Source organism: Sinohyriopsis cumingii, chromosome 14 (genome assembly GCF_028554795.1).
Source record: "Sinohyriopsis cumingii isolate HCF-2022 chromosome 14, ASM2855479v2, whole genome shotgun sequence".
Classification (NCBI taxonomy): Eukaryota; Metazoa; Mollusca; class Bivalvia; order Unionida; family Unionidae; genus Sinohyriopsis; species Sinohyriopsis cumingii.
The window spans coordinates 6,598,321-6,618,664 of record NC_142974.1 but is presented as its reverse complement, the minus strand read 5'-3'; the positions used below and the strand labels follow the sequence as shown (position 1 = coordinate 6,618,664).

The 20,344-nt window shown below is 34.9% G+C and overlaps 1 protein-coding gene across 5 annotated transcripts in view; it reads right to left on the bottom strand.

Annotated features, from left to right (window-relative positions):
* LOC149783146 (uncharacterized) overlaps positions 1 to 20,344 on the bottom strand; it is a 45,562-nt gene that overhangs the window by 8,583 nt on the left and 16,635 nt on the right. For 2 of the 5 annotated variants that reach the window (XM_089931378.1, XM_089931379.1), the window contains exons 8-15: positions 20,030 to 20,075; positions 19,526 to 19,659; positions 17,026 to 17,151; positions 15,620 to 15,734; positions 13,648 to 13,782; positions 12,654 to 12,779; positions 9,568 to 9,690; positions 1,657 to 1,722 (exon numbers count right to left, since the gene is read on the bottom strand). In XM_089931378.1, coding sequence (XP_089787504.1) covers positions 1,657 to 1,722; positions 9,568 to 9,690; positions 12,654 to 12,779; positions 13,648 to 13,782; positions 15,620 to 15,734; positions 17,026 to 17,151; positions 19,526 to 19,659; positions 20,030 to 20,075 — 871 coding nt within the window. Of the gene's footprint in view, positions 1 to 1,656; positions 1,723 to 9,127; positions 9,691 to 12,653; positions 12,780 to 13,647; positions 13,783 to 15,619; positions 15,735 to 17,025; positions 17,152 to 19,525; positions 19,660 to 20,029; positions 20,076 to 20,344 lie in introns of those variants that run through there. The other 3 variants (XM_089931381.1, XM_089931382.1, XM_089931380.1) reach the window with 2 other exon arrangements.

Below are 20,344 nucleotides of genomic sequence, written 5' to 3'. Positions count from 1 at the left end.
GCAGGTTAGAACTTCGGCTGAGTCATACCAAATTCTTGCAAAAATGGTACAACAGCTGCCTCACTTGGCGCTCAACATTAAGATGTTATTTTTAGGACTGGCTGGCCTGGTGTCAGGTTAATGTGACTGGCTAGGACATTATGTTACATGTCTGCAGCATGATGCCCAATTGCAGGCCATCACTATAAACAGCCACACTGCAGGCATCATAGCAATATGACTCAATTTTTTTTAAAGCTACATTAAAAATCCAAATCACACACACACACTACTGACAGATTTCTTATCTGTTCTTTAATGCTGTATTAGGGTTTAAGGTCCATAAATGCCATAGCTTGCTTGCTCCGACAGAGGTGTTTTGACCAAATAAATAACTGTACTTCTTACTATCATTTGTTAGTTTTATTTATTCAACAGATCTTAACCCTTAAAGGCTGTATAGTTTTGAAGCACATGATCCAGCAGGGCTAAATTGTTTGAGAAAAGAAATGAAAAGTGCACTCTAATTTTAAATTGTATGAAATTTAATTAGGTTTTGTATCATGTCTGCTTTACATTATATTTTGATTTACTGCTCAAGGGGGGGGGGGACTGGAAAAACTATTTTGTCCATTCAGAGTGTACATCAGATGCGTATTTAACACCAATCAGTCACTAGTATCTCCATTAAAACTTTCCCAGCTCCAGTAATCAGATATATTTCATAATAACAGAAATCATTGTCTTCATCAGTGTCAGCAGCCAGTATTTGTGGAACAAAAGAAGATGAACCAAGCAGGGAATTAGCCTTTTTGTTTTTTCTGGGTAGGCTGTATTTTTAACATGCACTTGTAAAACTTCCTTTTTACATGGCTTATACTATGACATAATGCTTGCTACAGGGCACAATGTGCCAATAAAATCTAGTTTAAGAACCATTGATGTCAAGTTGAAGAATCCAGATGTAAACAGTTGCCTACCTGAAAAAAGACTTATGTTGCAAAAAACATGACGATACCTCTACTGGTGTGACTTACCCGAAGTACTTTAAATAAAAACTGTTTACAGTGCAGAGTACATTTTCCTATGTGTGACTTTAAATTGTTGGAGTTCCTGTGCATCAATATTTGGGAAATTCATACAAATTTTGCATGATTGATGCCCTGGAAGCATCTCTGTATCTGATTTGTAATGAATCTAAAGATAAAAAAACAACTAATGGATAATAAATTGTTTCCAAACTTAACAATTATCAATGGATGGGTAATGTGGGCTTTAAAAGATCTTAAAATAACTTTTATGTTCTCAGAAATTTTCAAACATATTTTCAAATAATGAAAACAAAACATTGGTGGCTAAGCTAACAAAACCCTAAATCACAAAATCTCTATCATCACATCGGTTAAAAGTAGCACTGTGAATAATTGTAACCAAAATTAAAAAGAAATAATGGCCAAAATTGATAGGTTGGAAACAACTGGGTGCTCAGTTTACTACTAGGTCAAAGATTATGCAATCAACTTTTTACCCATGGTAGCAACTAACTCATACATGTAAAATAAAATTCTAATGCGTCATTATGCATACAATAAAAAGAGTGGTCACGCTATACCTCCTACTATGGTTTGTGGTCATTGTTGTTTCAGCTCTGTATTCCTGTCTGGGTGTGGTACTTACCTATCTGCTGTGACACCAGGTGGTTTCTCTGACAGGTCATCTCAAGCAAAATTGAGGTATACAGTGCTGAAAATACAAAAATAATTTAATTTTGCCACCAGAACAACTTCATACAAATTTTAAGTCATACACTCTACTCTTACAGCATGGCTGGTTAATCTAAAGAGTACAACTTGTATCAATTTATTCCATGCTACTGCAGATTTATAGATAAGCAGTGAATTTGTATATTTTACACAATCAAACTGACTAATGTTTTGGAGACAAATTGTTCAATGTGTTGAGAACACAGTATTTAGGCATATACTACTCTTGCTGTACGTACAGTATGTACTTCACTTTGGGAATGCTGAAATCACATAAAGTTGAAGTATACTTAGCTAATGAAAAGAATAAAAAATATATTAATACTTAAGAAAGTGCTTAGATAGCTTCATTTCATTCAAGATACTTCTCATCCTTTTAACCAATTTTGGCATTTCTGACTTCCATTGCATTACTGCCAACTGAAATGTAGGCCAACGAACTTGAAATCATGTCTTATGTGAGAATTTGAATTAATTAGAAAAAAGACATCAGAGTTAGTAAAGTCTGATAAACTTTATTACTTTAATTTGTAGAAAAATGTGGAGACAGGCTGCCAAGAGTGTGAGATATTCCTGACAATTTGACTTCTTGTTCTGATGTTAGTCAACATTGGAACTCATTACACATACCGTTATTTAGTCAGTAAAACCTAAATCCCCAAAACATAAATATCAGGGTTGATGTCTTACACTGTTATGATTAGCTTAAGGCCATTTTTCATGCTACACAACAGTAAATATATCTGGTGGAGGAAGAACCTGGAAAACCACTGGGAAAAACCACGGACGGATGGGAAGCTAGTGGCATGCTCTCTCAAAACGGAGCAGAGCCTGAGACTAAATTTTCCTGTAAATATTAAATGTACTATATAATAATAAATAAATAATTTGAAGAGTAAATTGTAAGCAACAATAACCCTGACCTGTGCATTACATTATACAAATATATATGTGTATACAAATGGGGCCCCGAGTGGCCGAGTGGTCTAAAGCACTCTTCGTTACGGATCACTGCCATCTCACCTCTGTCTGCGGCGGTTCGAGTCTAAGATTCAGCCAATGTGGGCATGTGAGAAAGCTTGCCAGTAGCTTCTCGTGGGTCGGTGGTTCTTTCCGGGGTTTTCCGGGTTCTTCCTCCACCATTAATACTGGCCGCCATGTATAGCCCATCGTGCTGAAAAATGGCGTTAAACCCCACAACAACAACAACATTATACAAATGACTGCCTGTTATGCTGCTGATTGGTCATGAACTACTAAAGTATTCTCACACCATACCCTTTGATTGTACCACCGTACTGATTTGAAAAACAGAAAGAATAAAAGATATCAAAAATGCACAAAACTTAGCCATGGCATTCACTGATTTATGAGTTCTAAACTGATTGCCTCCAGGTGGGTCTCCAACACTGCTGACTTTTTTAATCAAAAGGGAGCTTCTTTAGCAACATGGTCGCCATTTTTGCTTGGGCCAGCTTGTTTTCAAGCACAGTTGTGATTGAAGTTACTGTCTTTCAAACTCTCAGTAATTCCATAAATTTGGGATTTACATCTCTTTGAACACGTGTATACAAGAATTCCTTCTATTTATTTGTTCAAATTGTTCTTGAAATATTAGAAAAAAACACTGCACATATTGGATGCAGATGGCACTGCTTCTACTTAGTCCTACAATGTAAGACATAGCACATATTATTTTTGTTTTAGTGATATGGTGCCCACAACATAAATATCAGAGTCGAGGTCTTACATGTAGGACGAGGCTACTACTGAAATAGACTATTCTAAAAATCAGAAATAGACAGAGGGCTTACAAACAAACGGGAGGATATGCGAATACTATAAATATAATATAAATCTACCTACCTCGATGCATTTAAAGTCTCTTGTATAACAATTTCGGCTATAAAACAATGCAGTCTAGGTGAATTACTAGGTCTACGAAAAATACTAAACATCTTGCCCGCCATGACTTTTGTACATTTTTGTACTCTTCAGTACTAAAGATTCAGCATCCTGCAGCATTTCGAGAAACAACCAATGAGAGTGAATCTTACAATTATTTTACTGAATACTAGTATACTATTGGTTCTAACGATTTCGCATGTGAGCGATCTCATTACAAACATGACAAATATCAATTTACCGTAGCGAACATTGCAATAAAAGTAAGACAAAACAACATGAAAGCATTTGAGATAAATACACATAATATGGATAAGTTAGATGATTTATGGCACATCAACACAAGCAGGTCATTTAGTAGCAGGGCAATCAGAATAAATTGCCTTGCCCATAAACACACTACAATAGTTGACCGCAACAAATCTGATGACAAGATTTCAATCTTAACTGTTTTGGTCATTGAGTCCAGTATGCTAATCACTTAGCCACCACAACTTCTGCTTCCATTAATTGCTTCTTAATACATGCTGAAGGCACTTTAGACCTGTGGCACATCTGCAGATTGCTTCACATTAAAAATTACAAAATGATGTACAACTGTTATACAAAAAGCAACAAATTCTATGGGTGAAAATTCCACCATGTACTGTAATGTATTGCACAATATCAAAAGACATGAAAAAAATCATGATTTTGTCACATCTTATATACTATGAAAGACTTCCCAAATATTAATAACAAATACATATCATAATAAATTCCCAGAAAAAAACACCAAAAACTCTGTGAAATGGAATGTATGAGAAATCATATAATACTAATGATATTAAAAGTTTTGTACATTTTAAAAAAAAACATAATCTCAAAAACTCTAATAAAAAAGCCAAGACAAAGATGGCTTTTCTGTGTGAAAGGAAGTTCTTGATTTGATTGACGAGAGCTTAGACAGGCAATTTTCTCAAGAACTAAGGCTGGGGTGTGATGAACCCACCTTGAATTGTAAAACACTGATTTGTTCTCACATGACTAGTACGCCAGAGATCTGACAATGCCCTGACATTGTTTGTAGAGAAAACTCTTTAGGAAAAATCTGATCCTTTACCATTATGTATAAAAGTCTTACAATCCCTACATAAAGAATAAAATCAAAATACTTCAAAAGGTCCTTCCCCTGACAAAGCCATGACAAATACTAAAAAACATGCATATACAATTACTGGCATAGAACCAGACTGCTTTCTACATTATGAGAAAAATGAAGAGCATTTAAACTGGTATCACCATTAATTTAAGGAAACTCTTTCTGAAGGTTGCTAATTTCTATTGCATAATTACCTTCCCATTGCATACAATGTGCTCGTAAATACATGCTGACAACATAAGACTGTTACATTTTAGCTGACAACACTTGTGATATAAGAAGCTACATAATTTTATATAAGCTGAATGACAAATATTTCACTCAAATCATATATAACATAGAAAAATTTTCTTTCACTTAGATAAAACATAGTAAAAATATATTTTTTAGGCAGATAACCCTCACAAAAAAGGGAGGTAACTAAGTAAAATACAAATAGGGAGAAACCAAAAAAAAAAGAAAAAGAAAAGAAAATGCAATAGCCACTTAAGCATTCTTGAACTAAAGATGGCATCAGCAGTACCTGATACTGCAGTTATAATGCAATACATGATGGCTTCTTAATATGTACAATATGAAAAATATTCAATACTGTAATCACCAACAACACAATACATAATAATATGCGCCAGTATTAATAAGTAAAATATTTAAATGCATAAACACCTGAAAGTTTATTGTCTTGGGACACTGTACTGATGTGATGTGATTTTTTATTTTTAACGTAGCTTTAACAATTTTTCAGTCATATTGCTACGATGTCTGCAATGTGGCAGTTTATAGTGATGTCTAGCACTGGGGCATCATGCCACAGACATGTAGCACGATGTCCCACCCAGTCACATTATCCTGACACCAGGCCGACCAGTCCTAACACTAACCTCTTAATGCTGAACGCCAAGCGAGGCAGCTGTTAGTACAGTTGAACCCGGTTATGTCGCCGGCCTAGGGGTTTGCCAAAAAGCGTCGAGATAACTAATGATCGAGATAAACGAAAACCAATATGGCGGCAATATATTAACATGTGCTTGAAATTTCTTTATGTACATGATGTGCGTTAATAAATGAGAATGTACATGCACGTGTTTTTGGAGGGGTTTTTTTGCACAACAGTGTTGCCGCGATTTGTTTGATGAAGCGATCAGCATGCTATAAAAATGTACATACATGTTTGCTAACAACAAAAGGCATGTGTGCACCAACTAACAGCACAGATTTACCAGTATACAATACAAACCACCGTCGATTCTCGATACAAACCTTTATCATATTCTCCAACATTGCAAACACAAAGATCGCTCACAAAATCACAAAAAACGTGCGGGGTGTAGTTCGTTTTTACAAAAAGCTAACCAGTGTCAAAATTAAATTCACGAGTCATTTCACTCTGACACAGCTCTGAAAAGTATCGTACACGCGGTTACTATCAAAAGACCGTGTTCTTGCAAAATAGGATCTCCATTCCCACGAAAGAAACTTACACGAGTCAACACCTGGCAATATTGGACCGTATATATTACTGTAGCATAAGTTAACACCCAATACAGGGATTCTTTCACTCCTGTATTTTGAGAAATAAATAATTATTTTTAATTATGCAAAACTTGTTTATTTGTTGTTTGCTATTTCTTCTTGCGGAGTTTAAGTCTCTGTAACCGTAACTTTTATCTGTTCTATTCGCGTCTTCAGAAGTCGGCCAGTTGTAGGTATAGTACGGTAGCATGATTGACTGTCACAGCATATAGTACTCGGCCCAGATGTCAGCATAAGCAGATTATGATGTAACAATGCACTGCTAAGATAGGGTTGTCGATACAAATAAAGCGATTGGTCATGGGGATCGAGATAACCGACGTTAAGTGGCAAATTTGGCCTTCTTTTGTGCTCAAGATATTAGGGTTCGGCGACATAAAAGAATCGACATAACCGATGAGAAAATGCTAAGACAAAGAGAGAATTTGGAGGTTCCACTTCAAAAATGTCTACTTAATAGGGTTGGCGAGTTAACCGAGGTCTAGATAAGTTGGTTCGACTGTACCATTTTTGTAAGTCTTTGGTATGACTCGGCCGGGTATCGAACCCACGACCTCCTACATCAAGGCAGATGCTCTAACCACTAGGCCACCGGAGCGGTACATACATAGATACATATATATATATATATATATATATATATATATCCTGGAAGTTTTACTATCTTATTTTCATTAAAAACATAAAGAAAACACATTTTTCCTGAGAAACCACAAGTTAAATGCATAGAATTCTATCTAACCTGTCACCACAGGGTCCCAAATACTATCAACTTCTTGTTGTTTCAAATCAAACAGGAGTTTCTTCAGTACATGGTCACCATATTTGCTTGGGCCAGTCTACATATTCAAGCGACATATGTGATATAGTTAACCGCCTTTGAAAATCACAATAATTCCATAAATTTTGGATTTCTATTTCTTTGAACAAATACATATACAAGAGTTCCTTCTATTTCTTTATTCAATTTGTTTTTAAAATACTAAAACTATACACTGAGAATAATGGACACAGAAATAGACTATTTTATAAACCAGAAATGGACAGTGAGTAGTCTGATTGTAATGCGAATAATCTGACAGTTTTAGGGACCCCTTGGTGACTGTCAGGTTAGAAATTATAAATCAATGAATGAAATGAACAAGTTCTGTGCTTTTTTAAAAAATATCCTTGATGCTTTTCATCTTTAAAATCAGCAGGAGGGTACAAACAAATGTTGTTGCTGTTGTTCTAGGGTTTAACGCCATTTTTCAGCACAAGATAGGCTATACATGGCAGCCAGTATAACTGGTGGAGGAAGAACCCTGGAAAACCCAGGGAAGAACCACCGACCCACGGGAAGTTACTGGCAGGCTTTCCCACGTACCTACGCTAGCTGAGCCTTGGACTCGAACCCATGCAGACAGAGGTGAGATGGCAGTGATCCGTAACGGTGAGCGCTTTAGACCACTCGGCCACTCAGGGCTCCTTACAAACAAATGTGAAGTTGTGAGAATACTATAGTGTACATAAATACTCTATTCTATTCTATTGGGAAACAAATTGTTAAATCTTCATTTAATTGGATGACAATCAAGAAATTTCAGGCCATTAAATCCACAGTACACTGTACAGATTTTGGATTCTAGATGCCACTTGCACAAATTGCCATCCCTGTGAAAGACAATCATATTTTTTGTAATATAAGTGGTCAAAAGGTATGACTAATTGAACTGATACAAATTCGCACATGATCAGATTGAACACTCCAGATATACTATTTTCTTTCCATTATATATCACAAAAGCATTTATATAAACACCATTTGAAGAATTATTTTGATTTAATTTTAAAAGCACTTTCTACTATTTGTGCCTAATATGACACTATGAGAATACATAAGGGAGACAGATACTACCAGATCTAATCAAATATATTTGAGTTGCCTCCTTTGATATACCATAAAAAAAGAAAGTGACTGACAGGCAGTCAAGCTTTGTTACTAATTTTAGTAATACCTTAAAATTGTTTTTAATACTATTATTAGCATATCCAAACAATATCTGGTAAAAGAGACTGGACACTATTGCAACAGACAGTGAAATATCCCTCCAAGTCAAAAATAGAAAAAGATAAGCATGCTTTCAAGCATTGGGTGGGACAACAGCAAATCAAATGCTAAAATCAAACAGGGCATAATTACTTTCAGTAAAATGACCAAGTGAATCTTGCTTACAGATTGAATAGATTCAGATTAAATGTTTTTTAATAATCAATTGATTTGTTGTATTAGATCTTAGTTCTTAATCTGATACTTTCTTACAGAAGAAATACAAACATTCTACCATTCATCATGACTTAAAGTCAACTGCAAACAACATAGATCCTAATCTGCTTTTTTCTTTACTGAAATGATTACAAACTGCTTATGGCAAATTATGAGCCACCTGATCTGGGTCCATGCAGTTTGCAGTTGGACAGAACTTGTAAGTGAGCATATATGGTAACTCATATATTGGCATTTTAACAGCAGCTGTAGCAGTGTTAATATAAAACTCCTTTTTACTTTACATAAAACTCTTCAATACTGAAATATTTTATTATCAATGCATATTCAATATTTAAAGAACAATTCCAGTTATGGCTATAAGCCATCCAGTCTTCTTCAGCCTTTAAAATGTATAAAAACATTTTCATATGCATTAAAATTCTGACAACTAGTTCTCTATTAAAACGAAATGGAGTAAGAAAATTGGAAAAGATAACAAAAATGCACAAAATGCACACAGACATGAAACTTCATTGAAAATCCAATTGCTAATTTCACCTCCGATCCTTTCAGCTTCGTTGGTTGGATTCACTGTTTCAAGTTTGTCACGGTGGATTATACTACGTGTCAGCAGGTTTAATTCCAAAAGGAATAACGAAGTTAAATGATTATGGCTGGGCTACTATGGTGCATAGTCAGCACAAAACAATAAGCATTACTCTCATTCTCTCCACAAGTTATGTTCCGCTTTGCCTGCCAAAAACTGAGTTGATGAAAATCCTCTTTCTTTTGAGAACAAAGCACTTGATCAAAGTTTTGCAAATCTCCTGATCTGTCCTGACCTGTTGTTCTGACACATATATGCATCTACATATACAAACATGCTGACACTGTCAATTCATAAAAGATTTACAACATGAACATAAATTAGTTCTATAAAAAAATTGCAATGGGAAATGCATAACTTGGTCAATAGCTGCCAGATGCAGATTCTTCACCTTTCAAATACCTCATTACACACTGAGCAAATTCACCTATAGCTGACCCATTGTGTGACTCAGTGATATGGGAAATCACACCTTGAATACTATGGTCTCTGAAGGCTTCTAAAAACACCTCATCTACAACAGAAACCAAAACATAGTTAAGAGAAATCCCACATTTGTAATGTAAAAGAATAATGAATTGGCTATAATGATATTTATAGGAAATGAGTGGCATCATTTAATATTTAACAAGCATAATCATGTTTACTTTTCCTGAAAATTCTCTCGAGTTTCTATCTATAATTTCATACTATTCAATAATAGTACCATGGGTTGTTTGGAGTTTTCTATGGGACTTAAAACAGCATGACAATTATCCTGCAAAAAGGGAACTTCAAATGTATCTCATGATCAAAAGGAAGTCTTGTTTTATCAAGGTTGTACAGATGTAAAGCTCCGCAAATCCTATGTGTAATCCACCCTAAAAGTTGCATGAATAAAATCCATGGCAACATTTTATTTTCATTAATTATCCACCTTTCCTTAGCAACAGACACATGTGACAGTAATGTTTTGAAACTAAATTTAATAATGGCTATTAGTCACATGCACAGAGTAAAATCTCCCCAATCATCATCAATTAACATGAATAATAATAATAATAATAATAGTAATAATAATGCTTTATTTATAGAGGATGACTCATTAGTCAAGGACTTTTCTTCCTTGAGGCCCTCTTAAGGAGAGTATAACAATGCACATTATATGAAGATAGCAATAATTAGTGTTTATTTTAACATGTTTAGTATTAAAATACTAAATTCCATTATCCATTAGAAACACACACATGCTCATGATGTTTTCTTAAATACTCTAATATTTTCAGCAGATTTTACATGTAGTGGAAGCTTATTCCACAGAACTGTACCAGAATATTAAAAACTCTTTTTAAATTGCTCTGTTCTTGGTTCTGGTACTAGGTTTCCATGTGATATTGATCTCAACTGGTATTTTGTTGAAAAAGGCTTGAATAAGTCCTGAAGATAACTCTGGTGCAATTCCATGTAGACATTTATATAAAAGAACTGCCTTGTGAAAATTTATCCTGTCATATATTGTGAACCATTTGAGTTCTGTAAATAATGCCTTTGAGGGATGATCAACAGATGCATCTAAAATTACACGTGCTGCTCATTTCTGAAGTTTATAAATCCTGTCAAGCCCAGATTTAGCACAGTTTCCCCATACATTAGAACAATAATCCATTGTTGGAAGAATATATGGGTATAAATAAAAAAGTTCCTAATTTTATTATGCCTGTCTTTTTCTTTCACACATTTTCTGAATGTCTTGGATGAACTATGATTTTAGTTAGACTGAAGGGCAGGGTCTGTGTATTCAATAGTTCTTTCTTAATGCTTTTTGAAAAGAATTGTATTACCAGTCAATAGAACTGTTGTAATCATGGAATATTTTCATTTGAGAATGGAGTATTACTGACGTTTCCTATTCAATACTGGGCTTTAATCTGTGATTAAATTGGGTTAATTTAATTAACTACATGAATACCACAAAATTATTAACTGACAAATACCAAAACCTGTCAAAAACTATTTACTTAAAAACAGTTTTTCTATTTGCCAAATATTGGTCATTTTGTTGTTGTTTTTCCCTCATAAGCTCTGATACAATGCATGCCTATCTTGTGTAGTAGTTTCTCAGATGAACGGACAATGCTCATCATGTCATTTAGAACAAAACTGACCACACCCAGACAACACAAATCATGTCATTTAGAACAAAACTGACCACACCCAGACAACGCTCATCATGTCATTTAGAACAAAACTGACATCCTTTATGCATCACCCAGTTGTGCTAATTAGTGTTGATCTGCTACACAATGCCTAAGATAGGCCTGTGAAACCAATCACCCACAGGCCAGATCCTGTTTAATATGTTTATTTACACCATAGGGGATGGCTTTAAAAATTACTTAAATGGCCTGCACCCTGAAGGAAGTTGCAAATTTCTTGTCTAAGTTTTCGGGGCTACTATATAAACAGTTAAGATCGTAACAAAATGTTAAAATAAACTGAGCACATAAACTGTTTCTATTATCAAGAAATATAAAAGAGACATTTTACAAAGAAAGGAGAGCTTTTCCATAAATTAGGACCAAGATATTGAATCATAATATACTCTGCCAAAATATGTTGTTGTTGTTGTAGGGTTTAACGCCCTTTATCAGCACACAATAGGCTATACATGGCGGCCAGTATTAATGGAGGAGGAAGAACCCCGGAAAGAACCACTGACCCACGAGAAGCTACTGACAAGCTTTCTCACATACCCACATTGGCTAAATCCAAGACTCGAACCCACGCAGACAGAGGTGAGATGGCAGTGATCCGTAACGGAGAGCGTTTTAGACCACTCGGCCACTCGAGGCCCCCGCCAAAATATGATTTATAACTTACCTGCTACAACTGTTTCCCCTTATCCATTTTAGGATGGTGCCATGCTATAACATTTCTTTTGTTCATTCCAGGCCATTTTTGTTACATGATGCCTTTATTCTGTTTCCAACAACTCACGAAGTTGTTGGAAACAAGATCTTGGTATCATGTCAACATCTGAAATGCACAGAGCCGTGTGTGTGTGTGTGTGTGTATGTATGTATGTATGTATGTTGTTGTGGGGTTTAACGCCATTTCTCAGCACACGATAGGCTACGCATGGCGGTCAGTATTATTGGTGGAGGAAGAACCCGGGAAACCCCCGACCCACAAGAAGCTACTGGCAAGCTTTTTCACATACCCACATTAGCCGAATCCTAGACTCGAACCCACGAAGACAGAGATCCGTAATGGAAAGCGCTTTAGACCACTTGGCCACTCGGTGTATGTACATATGTATGCATGTATGTATATATGTATATATATATATATATATATATATATATATATATATATATATATATATATATATATATATACATATAAAGATAGGAAGAGTTTGGTCACCAAAATAATTTCTTTTAAAAAAAATATGACCATCACAATTTTGCCTAAGCACATTTTAGTGATCTAACTAACCTTTCAGGTGTTGAACAAGGGTCCACAAAGCAATATGCACAAAGTTGGGATCGGAAGACTTGAGAAATTTGTCGATGTATAGCACAATACCCTGAAGAGTTTCCTCTTTTACATAGGTCGGAATTACTGAAAAAGAAAAAAAACAACTGAAAATGGAAAGACAATAAGTACTCTATAAAACCTGGCATCCACCTATGCTAATGTTGCCTTCACTGCCATAAAAATGTACGTAACTAATTTTCACTATGATAACTGCAAGGGAGACAAAATGAAGGCCAGGGCTTACATGTATCCATTTTTAAATAAAGAACAAACCAAAGTAGAGAACTAACAAAGTTACTGATAATGATAGAACTGATGGTTGGTATAGCATTAGATTCATAATCCAGTGGATTTCGGTTCTATACTCCCACAGACCATCTTGAGTCAGCTGCCATCAGTGTGTCCCTTGCACAGAGCACTTAATTCCGATTTCCTTGGAGTGATGTCCAATAATGTGAGAAGTGCTGTTAAAATCCAACAAACATTTTCTCTTCCATCAACTTGCTACACTCTTGTATACCAAACAGCAGGAATGTGTGTGCTTATGCATACTCCTGCTGTGGTGAGAATCCTGGTGGCAGTAAATGGCAACTGCTACTTTTCAAATCGCACAGGGAAGATCATTTACCTGTATCCTCTCTGCACCAAAACAGGTCAGTATGCTACAACCAGGCTACCACCTCCTTCCAGATTCTGAGCAGTAATATGTAGCAAGACAGATAATATCCTGGATGTCCAGTGGTTTCATGACATCTAGACACATGATGAAAATTTCAGGGCATGACCACAAAATTTGTCAATATGTGTCAATCATATTTTTTTTATCAGCTTTATTTGTATCTGATCTATATACTTAAATGAACCTTGATGCAGTTGCCAATTTAGTGGGCCTAGCTGTATTTAAAAATGAAAGTTGTGGGATACCTTTCAACAAATAGCTGTAAAAACTCACCTATAAGTGAAATTTGACCCAGGATCCCTGCACTGTTGTACTGGACCTCAGAGTGACTGGACAATGAAGCTAGAGTGACCAGCTTAAAAAACAGCTGTCCATCCTGAAAATGAACAAGTCTATATTTTACCTCATCTGAAATAAAAGGATATAGAAAAAATTTGTAGTACAAGTTCATCTGAATACTGAGCTAAAAATTATACAAAACAAAATTTGACTCAAATTATCAACATCTGAATTGATGGGACAAAGATGGGTTCTAAAGTAACTCAGTCATGACCACAAACGATACCATGATGTACGTTCTTTCAAACACTTGAAGTCTGGGCATAAACTGGAGGTAAAATCTGTATTGCTATTCTTAAAATAAAATATATTATTTTCAAATCTATTTTGGACTATCAAGTATTGCAATTATATTTGCCTTTGAATGGTTCAAATGGCCCACATCTTTCCAAAGTGAGGTCAATTTATTATTTAGCATGGAAAAGACATGGTGATTTTACAGTTCAGATGTATGCTCTGAGTGTTATATCTGTTGAATTTTTTCTGAATTTCCATTAATTAAAATGATAGAGGTTTTAAACGATTTGCCAATTGAAGCAAATTAATTGCCATAATCCCATGCAGAAAACTGGATTTGCGAGAAGCCATATAGGCTATTCCTGTTTTGTCTAACTCAGAGGTGGGCAAACTTTCCAGTGCAAGTGCCACATACACAAATTTACACCTTGTCGTGGCCACATAGTTCATTAAGTAAAATAATTAATATTTGAAATAGCAAAAACAAATGGTTTTTCTAAATAACATCTAATTAATTTTCAGTTGTAAATATTTGAAAACTTAAACTTAAACTTCAAAAGAAGCACATTTATTTGATAAACAGAGTAACTTAAACAGAGTCAGTGCGAATGATGACTTGTTCCTAGGCAGCATGAAAACCCTTGGCGGGCCGCATACGGCCTGCAGGTTGTAACTTGCCCACCCCTGGTCTAACTGATTACAATTTAAAAAGCAATCAAACACCAATACTTTATCAGAAATGAATCCAGTGAAGTCATAAATTATTCAGAAGCTTTAAACATTTTGCCAAATGAAGTAAATTAATTGCCCATAAAATTATTCAAGTTGGTCCACATCTTGACAAACGTATTTACAAGCCACCATATGCTCCAGCTCTGACCAGCTGATTAGGGAGTTTGATGTCCAAATTTACCAATTCTGATGTGATCAAAAAGGTAGTCCATTTGTGTCATAATTGTTCCTCTTCCTCTATCATAAACTCCAAATGTAATCTCAAATCAATTGAACAAATTCAGTTGCATCTAAGTGTTAGCTCCACCCAGTTTACATATATCTTCCACTGATGTGATATTATTGGCTGTCAAGGTGTAAACTGTTCTCGAACAGATGTCAATCAATGCCTCCTACAGTAAATTTGTTATGGACAGCGCAGACTAAGCCAGAGGTGAATGAAGGGTAATTAAGATCGATGCTCCAGCCCAAATCTAAAAAGTCGCACAAGTCGGAATTTCCACATGTCAAAAGTTGATCATATTTAAATTCAAAACCCGAGGGTATGTGTCTGTTGAAAACCCTGTTGATATCACAAATTGGTTTACATAAGGCTGACCTAACTACTGAATATCGTATAGACATGCTTACAAGTTTGTCAAACTTCAAACAACAAAGATCCTGATCTGCCATAGCATAATGCACCTGCAGAATAGGGTCTGTGTTGTTTGTTCTACAGGCTACTCCTAAAAAAACTGCACAGACCCAGATCTGCCAAAGCATTATGTGCTAGCAGCTCTGGGTCTGTGCAGTTTGTAGTTAGACTCGAATTGTAAGTGAATAATATGGTAATTATAACCTGTCTCAAGATGTACAATTAGTTTTAATACGATTCAGCAAAGATCCTATAACCTGAAATGTCATTAAACACTAAAAATGTTTAAAGAAATGTCTCTACCATCATCAGCCAATACAGCAAGAGCTGCAGTGACCTCTGCCAGAACATCCATCTTAGTTTCCCTAGAAAGGACAATAGCTGCCAGTTTTTTCACACACCAGTTCTCAGCAATGACCTAAAATGAAGATTGCAGAAGCTATGTAGAGTCCACTAGTGAAATGTAATATAAGATGAAAAGTCACAAAACTCTATAGGTCTTTCGAGGATTTTACCTCAAAGGGGGTTTTCCCCTCCCTGTTACCAAATATGGGGAAGTAGAAACAAAAAAGGGGTAGGGAATGGCCATAGTTTAATAGGATCTATGTTGGTGTTTTTGCACCGAGACAAGGTACATGCACCAACATAGATTATTTTCTCACCCAATCTGTTTCAGTTAAAAGAAAATAACCCTGCATGTTTGCTATACTGTTAGCAGATTCAAAACATTAATCAGGTATTATTATTATTGCCTGTCACTCTATATCAAGGTCATCAAGTCTTGTACTCTTTTATGAAAATAGGAATAATTATCTAAGCAGAATCTAGCTTACATAAGCCACTCTTAACAAATTAGAAATAAAGAAAAAAATTATAATTAATACGTGTTCAAAGGATTTCACAATGAGCATCTGGAACAAGCTGTTATTGCTTATAAATACCGAGCATTAATGTGAATGTATTAATGAGGGCACCTGTTGAAACTTATGTAACAAGTTATATGCATGAGAAGATAGAAGCATAACAACATTTGATGTTATTACTGTATTATCACATTTAATCAATGGATATCATATGAAATTAACAATAATTAATATACTATATACTTTAACTTTTACCTTCCATCAGTTCAAATTTTGGAAAATGTTCTATGGTAAGCAATGGTTAGATACTGTACAGTACAATATATGGTATAGTTTTTGAGGTATCTTTAATTATCTGGGGCCAAGAATGACATCTTAGCTTTCCTTTTGAGGATACAATCAAACACTCTTAATATCAACTTACCAGTAAATGGTCCTTCATTGGGTTAATATGACACTAAGTTACTAAGATCATTACTCTGAGATGGTCCTTCACTGGGTTAATATGACACTAAGTCACTAAGACCATTATTCTGAGATGGTCTTGTGGGTCAGTGGTTCTTTCCGGGGTTTTCCCAGGTTCTTCCTCCATCATTTATACAAGCTGCCATGTATAGCCTATCTTGTGTTAAAAAATGGCATTAAACCCTACCACAACAACAACTCTGAGATGGTCAAACACTGAGTTAATATGACAGTTATTACCACTGCCATAAGTTAATTTGATACTTAAAGATCATTACACTATGATGATCCTGCAATGGGTAAACATGGTACTAAATTACAAAGACCACTGCTTTATGGTCCCCAACAGGGTATATAATACTAAGCTGCTAAGACCATTACCTTGAGATGATCCCCCATAGCTAGATTTCTGATTGTCCATGCTGCATGCTTTTGCGCTTCTGGATTTTTATGGTCACTCAAAATGGCCTTGATATCAGCCAGTATGTCTGACTTTATGATTATAGACTGAAAATAAAGAAAGTAACTGTATGAGGCAATCATAATACATGTTAAAGTCCAGTTCTTAATAGGTAAACATTACACGTTAAAGCCTGGTTTTAGTAGGTAAACATTAAATGTTAAAGTACAGTTTCTAGTAGGAAAATATTACAGGTTAAAGTCCAGTTTCTAGTATGCAAACATATTCAATCTATGTGAATCTTTATTAAACTGAAAATAAGGCCATGTCTGAATGTGGCTATATTATTTATATGATGCGGGCCCCGCATACAATATAGGCAGCATTATATCTTTCAAATTCCGATTTTAAGTTTAAGTGCATATATGGTTATGTGTTGATTGCACTTGTAAAACTATTATTACAAATAACAGTCTTTCAAAGGTACTGACACTTATCTGGGTATAAAAAAAATCTTAAATTCAAGATAAGACCATTTCTACCTTTTAACTGTTGAGTGTTGAAACTATCTCTGATATTCTCAAACGATAACAATATTTTCAAATTTATTGTGGTCGTGGACATATTATAATCATTGTTTTTAAATTTTAAATATATCTTTGGATATAAGCTAGCTTGTATTACAATTTAGTTCTTTCTTTTGCATTTAAAAATTCTTATAATTAAGAAAGACATAGCAAGTTCAATTTTAGTGTCTCAAGAACACTTCACCCAAAACTACACCAACACGATACACTTTCTGACAGCTGTCACACATCTTGTTTGCCATGAAATTCAAAACGACTTTGTGAGTAAAGTTGAAATATAAAAGTCTTCCTAAAATTGGCCGTAAATAATTTGGCATGATAGGACTCAGGCCATAATTATTATTTCTGGATCAGTGCCCAAGAATGTAGTCCCAGTCTGTTTTGATGGTGATACAAGAGTTAGATACAGGCATTCATTTTAAAGTTACAGTTTCTTTTATAGAATATAAGCATTATGGTGTAGTTGCATGTTGCTTTCTTTACAAAAGGTTCTTTAGATTAACATATAATTTATTTGGATTTGGACACAGTGGAAAGTTCAGTACTGAGGAGCAAATGTAGAGACTATATGGGAAAAATAATTGTGATCTGAGTCTCGTCAGCAACTGCTTGATGATGCAGACATAATGAACGAACAAATATGTGCAGTTTAGGTACTCATGTAAAGTTAGTCTGGTTCCCTGACCAATTCTACTAAATCTAACATGAAACCAGGATCCAAATCAAACATGGACAAGCCAGGGTCCAGATTTTACCACAACAATACAATGTCTGTAAGTTTTGCTTTTATTCCATAAATTCATATTTTACAGGTAATTTTTGAAACATGGTGAAATCATAATGGTTGTCAGATCAGTATAATTAGTAGTCATTTGCTGAAAACCTCGGGTCATATGGCCCATCCTTTCACGGGGATTAGTGATAAGATTTGTAGGACAGTCATTGTTGCAGCCATATTGGACGAACAACTGGTAGAATTTTCATATAGGACAAACTAGGTATCATAAGAGGTCTAATGACTGAAACCTCATTTGATATAGCTATCCATGTAGGAGTAGAGATAACAATATTTTCAAGGTGTGACTTTCCATTCAGGAAGAGTAGCGATAATATTTTCAAGGTAGATATTGTGGCAACCATTACAGATGTCAGATCAGCACAATTTTCATTTAAGACATACACCCAGACATCATAAGTCTCCTGGAGAAAGCATATACCAATATGACTTTCTGTTCAAGTAGAGTTGTGATAACATGATTTTTAAGATGGCTGCCATGGTGGCCATATCTGATATCAGATTGGCATTATCTGTATTATGGACCAACTAGACGTCATAAGATGTCATTTGGTATGAACCCAATAATGATATGATCATCCATCCTTTCTGAAGAGTGACAATAACATTTACATTTATGACTAATCAATGAGACACAAACAAAAGACAAGATGATATAGAAAATATGCATGGAATGCCGACAGAATAAAAATGGAATACAAACAGAACGCACAAGAACTGCATATGAAGTGCAAATCTGATAAATTTATCCACTTCTGGGTAGGTTGCTTTACCTTTAAGTTATCAATATGAAAACAAAAGTGCTTGTTACTGCTTTGTTACTGTACGATTCCCACTATTATTGTTATTGCTTTGTTACTATATGATTCCCACTATTATTGTTATTGCTTTTTGCTGTATGATTCCCATTATAATTGTTATTGCTTTGTTACTATATGATTCCCACTATTATTGTTATTGCTCTGTTACTGTAAAATTCCCACCATTTTAATTATTATATTTCTTTGTTACTGTATGATTTCCATTATTATTGTTATTGCTTTGTTACTGTGTGATTACCACTATTTTAATCCAACAGTAATACAATTTCATACTCACTTCATTGCTTTTATGTAATGATAGATTTCTGATACATCCCATGACAGCAGTTTTTGTCTCAGGATGTTTGGAATTCAGTGCCTGGTGTAGAGTTGGAATGGTGCCATGCTGGGCTATCAGACACTGGTTGTCCTCTAAAATGAATAAATAAAGATCTGATGTATATTACAAATAAAATTCACAGCATTTGGCACAACAGTCCTAATGTGCTCTTCAAATTATCCTGGCTCTCTACTTCTCTTGAATTCATATTTTTAAATGCAGAAAAAAATACAAATAAAAAACAACAATGTTACTTTGGTTGTGCAAAATAATATTTTATTGGAAACAAAAAATGACATAAGTCTTTCTTGACCATTAGTTTTTCACTTTTGGGACTTAATCAAGCAACGACCAATTCATATCTTATTTGACAGACAATATATAAAAAAATGAATACTACTGTACACTCTGTAAGTATTGATTGTTTATTACAACACTGACAGAATGGTACTTTACACTTACCATCTGCAGCCAAATTTCTCAAGGCAATACATGCTTGGCACTTAACCTGAAATGAAAAAGTAAAAAATATCATGTAGCATTCCCATTTCTTAATATTAGAAGATCACCTATTAAATATGTATTGAAACTGTGATATATTGCCCAAAACCTACAGCTGTATTGTAGTGGGTGCATGCATTATGCATCTTGATATTTTTAAGGTGATATCATATTATCACCCCTACTGTGTGATATGCATAATATACTGTACTGTCAACTCCAGTGTGATATGCATACTATACTGTGTTGTCACATCTACAGTATGATATGCATAAT